General features: G+C 37.1%; 1 protein-coding gene across 1 annotated transcript; it reads right to left on the bottom strand.

Annotated features, from left to right (window-relative positions):
- Positions 1 to 952: 952 nt before the first annotated feature.
- On the bottom strand, positions 953 to 4,382 carry LOC107560246 (somatomedin-B and thrombospondin type-1 domain-containing protein-like). The gene is made up of 4 exons (XM_016244374.1): positions 4,365 to 4,382; positions 4,203 to 4,309; positions 3,707 to 3,883; positions 953 to 1,481 (listed from the first exon to the last, which is right to left on the bottom strand). The coding sequence occupies exons 1-4, from the start codon at positions 4,380 to 4,382 to the stop codon at positions 1,364 to 1,366; spliced, it is 420 nt and encodes a 139-aa protein (XP_016099860.1). The 3' UTR covers positions 953 to 1,363.
- Between the last annotated feature and the right edge of the window lie 5,714 nt (positions 4,383 to 10,096).

The following is a 10,096-nucleotide window of genomic DNA, read 5'->3' as shown; positions in this document are numbered from 1 at the left end:
AAAGAAGAATGTCGGAGTATTTCGATATAAGCCAAGAGGAGACTGGTTTTCCTTGCTCCTGTTAACAAACGTTGATTTTCACGAGACTCACCGGCGCATGCGCAGCACTGACCTCATACGTCATCCTCCCGGAGCTGCTTCCATGTAAAACAACAAGCTACATTAAAGTGATTATTACGTTTTGAATATGGATATTTTTCTTACAAAAACACATCGATTCGCTACAGGAGGCCTTTGTTCACCCCCCGGAGCCGCGTGAGACACATTTTTTATGGATGGGTGCTTTTTATTTCACTTCTTTTGGACTGATGCATGCAACACCTGCTGAGTGGCATTAAACAGCTTGAAAGATCAAAGACAATTTTTAATATAACTCCGACTGGATTCGTCTGAAAGAAGAAAGTCATATACACCTATAGGATGACTTGAGGGTGAGTAATTTATGGACTAATTTTCATTTTTGGGTGAACTAACCCTTTAAGTATATTTTTTTTCTTTATCAGACAACTTATCCAACCAATTCTTGTTAAAATCACAAAGTTTTTTTTTTTTTTTTCATTTTTACCAAAAATAGAATTAATTGTGGATGAAGATGGTGGTCCATATAGCTTCCAACAGTTATACATTTATATGAATGAAGAATTATCTTAACAAAAATACATTCACAATATAAAGTGTCAACTGTCTGAAGGTATAATCAACTCAAATACAAGACCAATACAAACATAGCCACACCTCCAACCCTGGAGCACCTATCATACCTACACTCTAAAAAATGCTGGGTTGTTTCAACCCAATGTTGGGTCAAATATGGACAAACCCAACTGTTGGGTTAAATTTTGGTTACATTTTTAAATTAGCTTTTTAACCCAACAGTTGGGTTAGTCCATATTTGACCCAACATTGGGTTGAAACAACCCAGCATTTTTTAGAGTGTATAAAGAACATAATTGGTTAAGTTTATCACACTGTCCAAAACACGGCTATTAAGCCATTTTTCAAAGAGTGTGACAATATCAGGTTTGTTTAAATCAACCCACACACGAAGTAAATCAATTTTGCCCACAAGGCTTCTAATATTTTTTATTCTAATATTTCAAATGAATTATTTTTAACCCCTTTATCTCATCCAACCTGAAAAAATATAACATAATAATAACGTCACTCTTCAGACATGAAATCAAAAATAACTGAATACAAAAAAATATTACAAGGGTGCAGAAATGGCAAGATAAATTAATCTCAACAAAACAAACAACACATGTATGTGAAAGTGTGATGGGATGGTTTTTTGTGACATGTAACAATAGGATATATTGTTCATTAGTGGATTTTATCAAGGGGTTGAAGAAGCATCTCATGTTTAAATGAAAATGAAGCTGTGCACTTGTGGACAGGAGCAGTGCTGTAGTCTCTGCACTTTCCTCCATGTTCCTCTGCAGCGAGGGCTTCCCGCCGCCTGCCAGTGTAGAAGCTCATCCCTGCCAAGACAAGAAGAGTCTACCATCAGATGGCAGGTCCAAAAACCTTATTTTACGCTATGAGTGATTCTTCAGCTGTGTGGTTTACAGTTCATTTGCATTGTGTTCCATGATAGAAACTATATAAAAAAATTTCTGACATAAAATGCTTGACTCTTGTCTTGCTATGGCTTATTTTATAGTTTATACCATTCAAAAGTTTGGGGTCTGTAAGAATTTTTTTATGTTTTTGAAAAAAGTCTCTTACACTCACCAAGGCTGCATTTATTTGATCAGAAATATATATATTTTTAAACGTAATATTGTGAAATGTATAATAACTTAAAAAAAATGTAATTAACAGTGTTGGGGAAAGTTACTTTTAAAAGTAATGCATTACAATATTGCGTTACTCCATAAAAAAGTAACTAATTACATTACTTCGTTACTTTTTATGGAAAGTAATGCATTACATTACTTTTGCGTTACTTTTTAAATCTGGACAGGGCTTGCTTGTTTGTTTTTAAAATAAAAAAAGTTCTATTTTTGGCAAATATAAAAGCCTTTTCACACCAAACGTGAAATGAATAAGCCTCAGGCTGAAGGGAAAGTAAATTTACATCCGTACAGAAGAATGCAGAAGAAGAAATTTCAACACACTTAAGCAATAAAAAAAGACACACAGATGACACACTAATAATTGACACACTAATAATTTTTGCTTATTAGTATGGTTGAACTGGATCATCGAAGGTCAGAAGCAAAGACATTGGTTAATAGAATGGGATTAAATACATAAAGGATATTTGTGTTGTTTAACATTTAATTATTGCAGGTTTGCGTCATATTCTAAGTTGCATTATTTTTATTAATTTTGAGGATTACTGAATCTGCAGTGTTCTTTTTGTGAGTGAGATGAATTAATGCATATTCATATTTATTTTAGAACTACAGTAACATCTTCTGATTTCTCTCAACATGGGGACAGGAGAGCTGTCAGTCAATAAATTGGAAAAAAAAAGTAACTTATTTGAAAACTCGCATTACTTGTAATGCGTTACTACCCCCAACACTGGTAATTAATGTGATTGCAAAGATGATTTAGACTCAGCAGTCATAACTCCAGTCTTTAGTGTCACATGATCTTTCAGAAATCAGTCTGATACGCTGACTGCGTGCTCAAGAAACATTGTCTTATTATTAATGATGAAAACATTTTTGTGAAAACCCTGATGCAGTCTACCCCCAACACTGGTAATTAATGTGATTGCAAAGATGATTTAGACTCAGCAGTCATAACTCCAGTCTTTAGTGTCACATGATCTTTCAGAAATCAGTCTTATACGCTGAATGCGTGCTCAAGAAACATTGTCTTATTATTAATGATGAAAACATTTTTGTGAAAACCCTGATGCAGTTTTTTTTTGTTTGTTTGTTTGTTTTGTTTTAGTTTTTCTTTTTCTTTCTTCTCCAGGATTTGTTTGGTGAATATGAAGTTAAAAAGAACAACATTTATTTAAAATAAACTATAAATTTAACATTATAAAAGTATTAACTGGCAAATGATCAATTTCTCCTTGCTGAAAGAAAGTATTACTTTATTCAAATAAAAAAAGCTTACTTTCAACTCAAGCTCTCCTTTGTATATAAGTACTCTATTTAAAAAATTAAAAATTAAATAAAAAAAAAACTTATGGGAGGAAATTGTTGGTCATGTTAGAAATGGACAGCACAAGATGGAAAGTCATGTAAATATAGAAGCTATTTTTACACATTCATTAACATTTTGTTTAGATTATTATACTGCAAGTCAAAAACTGAAATGTTTTTATGACCGATTTTCATATTATAAATATCTAAGTCTGGTCTTTGTAAAATAATAAAATCTACACATTAAATGTATGCAAAAGCAATGGAGACATAAAAAATGTTTTCAATCCCGTTTATAATTTGAAATGGTTTTAATAAAATTCAAGCCTGTAGTTGAAGAAACACCCATATGCCTCAGGTACTACATTAAGATTGCTAGCAATAAATTCTAAAGGTCAGAGTTCATCCGTTCACAATGGTGCTGAGGGCCATTAATATGGCACAGGAAGCCTATAAGACCCTTTCTCAAAATGTCTGTTGTTGTTTCAGCATGAAAACATACTCAGACCTCACAATGAACTCACAAGATGATGTGCTATTGTTGCTGCATCAGAAACAGGTCCTCTAACAACACTGTGGCACTATGGCTACACTACCTCTCAGCTAGGTTGCCGTCTCCTTGGCAACTCCGACTGTGGTTGTTCATCGCCAGAGGTTGGCAGGCCACACAGACACTGTAGCCCTCCCTCAAGTACTGCATCCAGCGCGTGTAGGGTCTGTTCTCCACCATGCACTGCGGTGTCAGAGACTCCATCTTGAACTCCATACAAAAACTGTGGAGCACATGCCATCATCAAGTGACTTAAAAGTTTCCTTTGTGTTAATTGTGAGGAAAAAGTTATAAGAAATAGTCACATTGTGATGTTAGCACTGTTCCAATTCACAATTACAAAATACAAATTATAAGAATCCACATTTACTAGATATAAAATTGCAATTACAAGAAGTAAAGTTAAATATTAAATATTGTGGCAGTCTGTCTTTGTGGCTTAAAGTAATGACTATTTGTTGAAATGAGTAAACAGGCTTCTCATCACAAATTCTCATCACGAACAGTGTCTTTGTGCTTGTTTAATCTATGGTGATACATACCCAGCATCCATTGGGGCCCCATACAAATCATGTGTTCTGCCTTTGCTGTACTCCATTGTTGTTATGAATGCTGCTCCTGGAATTAATCCAACACAGTTGAGTTCCACCTATAAACATCTAAGTGATCAATTTTAGACCATCAAGTTGTTTACACTTCTAAACGGTGCTTGATCTGTGCATATCTCTCTCCTGATTCAGACAAGACAACGTTTTCACTGGAGAAGAAATATTATGGATAGATGACTCTATGAATTCATTTGTTTATTACAGACACGCAGCTTTACACTTCACAGGGTTGTGTGAGGTACTTGATGATTATTGTGATGTTTTTATCTGTTGTTTCAACTCTCATTCTGATGGCACCCATTCACTGCAAATTATCCATTTTCTCCAAATCTGCAATGAAGAAACAAACTCATCTGCATCTTGGATGCCCTGAGGGTGAGTAAATTTTCAGCAAATTTTCATTTTTTTGTGAACTATTCCTTTGACTGAAAGTCATACATTAAATATTTGTAGTTTTAAAAATGCATTTGTCACATCATTGTAGCCTACTATTTAAATGAGCTGCATTAATGTATAAAATTTATCATTTTAAATCTATACTATTTAAAATATGTACTGGTAAATACGTATGTACTAATGTTATAGAAAAGAAATGTTATGCCCAGTAATCTGCCCAAATATTACTGTACCACATACCTGGACACTCTGTTGGGTAGTCAAAGCAACAGTCTTTCGTCTTTAAACACCTCTCATCACAATAACACGTCCCATAGACACGGTCGATCCTCCAGTCTGTAGTGACACAGGTGAAATCTGTGCCTTGACAGCACCTTCCTCCTGAGCATCCCCCTTCAGCAAACTGGTACATCCCAAAAAGAGCGGCCACCACCAAAACGGCACTCTGATCCACTGACAACAACCCCATCATGTCCAAAAAGAACTCTATGCTCCCCCAAATAGTCTAAAATGACAAAAGTCTCTGTTACTGTCTTTGGTTCCTCTTGAAGTCAATGTCACTGGTCTCATTGCTGGAGAGGAAATGAACCTGTCACAGGTGAACTCATGCTTGCCGGAGGAATCCTTGACCTGGAATTCCTGTGGCCGCACAGCTCTTCTGTTTGCCCAGAGAATAAACGTGCTTACAGAGAACTAAGGCTGAAAGAAAAGAGCACTTCTGTGGCTATCAGAGCAGAGGAATTGAATGTCCACCCCTAATCTGTCTGTAAAATCCATCTAGAGTGTCTCTGCCCTTGTTCCAGCACACAAAAGTGGACGAGGTAGAGAAAAAGAGAGGTGGGGAAATGTTGTTTGAGTGAAGGGTGTGTGAGAGCTCTTCTCTCTCTCTCTCTCTCGCTGTACTGCTCTTTGGCCGCTGTTCCCTGTTGTACCACATCAAACTGATCTCAGATCAGTGCCCAGGCTGTTTCCACCGGACAGCAGAGGCTTGAACAGCAGGGAAACAGTGGGAGGAATGTGAACATTTGGCCTAGCTCCAGTCTCCAGAGCCTGGGGCAACACACGGCCCTGTTGCTGTCACATCACCCTGCTTCTTCATATCAAGTCCACAAAAGCAGACCGTACATGACTGCATCCACTTCTGCTATGCAAACGCCCATAGAGAGCCTCCATGTTATGCTTGGTAATTAACTGTGGTATGTCTGCGAGGTTTCCTCTTTGGAGTGATGGAAATGTGATTAGGTGAGAGAATTAAGTTATTGAATTAGTTCTTATCTAATCAGTATACAACAATAACTGAATCAAAGTCAGGATTTGAGTGCGGGTTTATTTGCAACAGTTCAAAGTCCACATATAAACCAGTTTACAAAGTCAAACTGCAATAAAAGTGGAACTAGAAAGTTCAGACATTCAAAAAAGCCAACAGGATGCATGGAATAGATTGGAGGGGTGTGTGTGTGTGTGTGTGTATACACTGTATATACAATTTTGGAGGTGTTCTGAGTGGTTGTCAGCATTGCTTGGGAGTTCGAATGGTTGCTAGGATGTTTATGATATAATTTTATGTGCTATAAAGTGGCAAACATCACACAAGGCTTGAAAATGTGGATGTTGAGAGTATGTCTATGTCTATGCTTGGGTGAGACTGCTGTCCCTCCACAGGGAACTCAGCCTAATCATGAGAGGAATGAAGGGCTGCTCATGCACAGAGAGCAGGAAAAAGGCAAAGACGGGATATTAGTGAGAATTAACCTCTAGGAGATCTGTTGTGACTGTCGGCAGCTTTGATTGTTCACTGCAACAAGGGTGCAGATTCAAGCAAGAGTAACACTCTTTAACATCATCATCAAACCACAGGAAATGGCATCACTTCTCCAATGGCATTGCTGCAAATGGAAAAATCATGGGAACTGTTCCTCAAAGTAAACACATAAAAACACATTTGTATCAAGCTCATCTAGCATCAGCCATCTATTTTATTATAACATGCAGTTGAGAAAACATTGAGAATTAATTTCCTTTCAGGGCAGGTTTCCTTTCAGATGGTTGTGCAGCCAGGGGCGCCGCTAGCAATTTTGGGCCCTATGAAAGAATATGAGGTTGGGCCACCCACCACACCAAACATGCATACAAGCCAACCTAGCAATTCAAAATCTTTGATCTGCAATTTAACAATATTGACCTATTACTTTTGCTATTGCATTTGACCATTCGGTAGGCCTATCAGTAACATAATTCATTCATAACCTTTTCTATGGACAGACTTTCTGTACCACACTATTCTGCTGCTATGGAATGAGTTTGACTACTTAATCAGTTATATTGATAGAACTGCTTCACGGGGGCAAACAAAAAAATCCTAAAATAATAAATAGGATACCCCATAACACCAGCATTTCCAGCAGTATCCAACATTTCTCAATCATGATCTTACTCAGCTAAATGTGACTATTGGCTTAACAGCTGTATTCCTTGTTTGCTAGCTACCTATGCACATACAGCATACAATGTTAAAAATGTTCTACATTATGAACACTGTAAAAAATTATTGTGATTTTAACAGTAAAATACTGTAAAAATGCTACAGTAAAAACCTGTTAACTGGTTAACAGTAAGTTTCCATACTATATACGGTGAATAAATGTAATTACATTTAATGTAATTTTACAGCAAAATACTGTTAAAAATACGGTTTTTGGAAGTGAAAAAAAAGTAATTGTATAATTTACAGTGAAAAACCAAATTGACACTCCCAGAATTCCCTGCATGACACCTAATATTTTATGTTTCTTCTTATTTTTTTCTTATCAGTTGTGTACATTAGGGTTATACTTCTAATGTTTATTGCATTATTTCAGTATCATGTGTGTCACCACGATGGGGTTTAGTGTTTGTGTGAATGACACTTGTGCACCTTCTATATAGAAGTATTGCTCTCCTCAGCTCGTAGAAAAGCTGTTTCATCATGTGACTTTCTCATCACCACCAGTTTTTGGTGGTTATCAGTGCATTACAATGGTTCAAAACAGATATATACCCTTCAATATGTTGACTTATTAACATAACATCGGTTAATGAAATATGGTATTTTATAGTGAATTTAAGTTAAGTCTGTAAAACCTAAAATGTTGCTACCATATTATTTACGGTGAAGTTCGGGCAACCACAGTTGCTGGTATTTTACCGTAAATGTCACAGATTATTTTTTACAGTGAACCTTAATCCAAAAACCTTTAGCTTCATACACTGTAGTTTGTGACCCTGCCCGTGGAAACCCAGCTAAAGTATTTTTTTTAAACAGTGGATGAGTAATTCACTCCTTGATTTGCTTAATAAAAGCGTATCATGTGTGTCACCACGATGGGGTTTAGTGTTTGTGTGAATGACACTTGTGCACCTTCTATATAGAAGTATTGCTCTCCTCAGCTCGTAGAAAAGCTGTTTCATCATGTGACTTTCTCATCACCACCAGTTTTTGGTGGTTATCAGTGCATTACAATGGTTCAAAACAGATATATACCCTTCAATATGTTGGCTTATTAACATAACATCGGTTAATGAAATATGGTATTTTATTGTGAATTTAAGTTAAGTCTGTAAAACCTAAAATGTTGCTACCATATTATTTACGGTGAAGTTCGGGCAACCACAGTTGCTGGTATTTTACCGTAAATGTCACAGATTTTTTTTTACAGTGAACCTTAATCCAAAAACCTTTAGCTTCATACACTGTAGTTTGTGACCCTGCCCGTGGAAACCCAGCTAAAGTTTTTTTTTTTAAACAGTGGATGAGTAATTCACTCCTTGATTTGCTTAATAAAAGCCTCCTTTGAGATTGTTTTGACAGACATGTTTATTGTGTATTATTTTCAACGTGTTTATAGCTAAGTTTAGTGTGTCAAAGTAGAAGCGGAGCCGAAATTCGCGTGCAGTGTATCTGGTTGCCATTACAACGTCACGCCCTTCCTGCTGCTGTTCTATGTAATCAGAGTGTGAATTTGTAGATTTTCTATAGCACAACTAAAATGTGTTTAAAAGTGCGACTGACCAAATCGTCCGGCTCGGTTTGCCCCCCCTCGAACTCGAAGACATCTCTAATTTGACAGTTTACCATCTGATCTCACTCAGTGACTCTAGGTTACATAGGACGGGACGAAACCATTCAGTGAATGGGGGGAGATAATTTTGCCGGAAATGCAGAAATAAGCCGTAATTTTGTTTTATTTGTAATTCTTTGGTAGATACATTTATAATTTCTATTACATTACTACTACTACTGTTACTACTAATAAAACAGATCTCTGGGGGCCCCAAAAGTGTGTGGGCGCTTAGAATCGTCCTAACTTCCACCCCCTTAGCGGCGCCCCTGAGTGCAGCAAGTACATTTTTGCATAAAAAACACTGTATTTATGTGGCTGATTCCCCTGCTGTCCCTTGAAACTTGCTCTGTAGAGTCTGAAAAACAGGTTTGAATGGACTTTCCCCATTAAGCATGATTAACTGCATTGTGATGCATTGTGTGTGTAAGGGTGGTTAGTGTTTATGGTGTATAAGTGAAGGAGAGTTATGTGGGGTCATGTCAGTGTTATGCATACCACAGCCCCCTGAGAAAACCATCCTGGATACAAACGACCAATGTGGATACCAAACCAATGCAAATAAACACTCAGTTAAACCAGCCCCATAGCACTGGTGCCAGATCACCCCTAAATATGACGATTAATTTACAAAGATTTCACCCATGCTAATATATATAGCTGTTTATGCATTTTTATCTACACTACTGTTTAAAAGTTTGTGGTTTTTGAAAGAAGTCTCTTATGCTCACCAAGGTTACATTTATTTAATTAAAAATACAGTAAAAAAATACATTTTTGTGAAATATTGTTACAATTTAAACTATTTTAAAGGGGTCATATGGTGCTTTTTTAAAGATCATTATTTTGTGTATTTGGTGTAACAGAATATGTTGACATGCTTTAATGTTCAAAAAACACATTATTTTTAAAATACTGTACATTATTGTAGGTCCTCTATGCCCCGCCTCTCTCAAACACTTCGTTTTCTACAAAGTCCCTCCTTCTGACAAGCGCAGTCTGCTCTGATTGGCCAGCTGACCCAGTGCATTGTGATTGGCCGAACACCGCAAGCACTCGTCGGAAATGTAACGCCCCTTACCATAATCGCGAGCTTCATCTGTCAAAATAAATGTAAAGACAGAGCCCGAAAGGGGAAGAGTCGCGTGACAGACACAGTGATGAAGCTGGTATGTGTGCAGTACACAAGCCACGGTTAAGACAGCTGACTCCACTGTGATCTCTCTCTCTCGCTCTCTCTCACACACACACACACACGCGCGCGTGCGCACGCACGCACGCACGCACACACACACACAATGCGCAAAACTCCGCATTTGAACAGTCAATAGCAAA

Source organism: Sinocyclocheilus grahami, unplaced genomic scaffold (genome assembly GCF_001515645.1).
Source record: "Sinocyclocheilus grahami isolate Dianchi unplaced genomic scaffold, SAMN03320097.WGS_v1.1 scaffold716.1, whole genome shotgun sequence".
In the NCBI taxonomy this organism is placed as follows: domain Eukaryota; kingdom Metazoa; phylum Chordata; class Actinopteri; order Cypriniformes; family Cyprinidae; genus Sinocyclocheilus; species Sinocyclocheilus grahami.
This window is presented reverse-complemented; position numbering and strand designations above follow the sequence as displayed.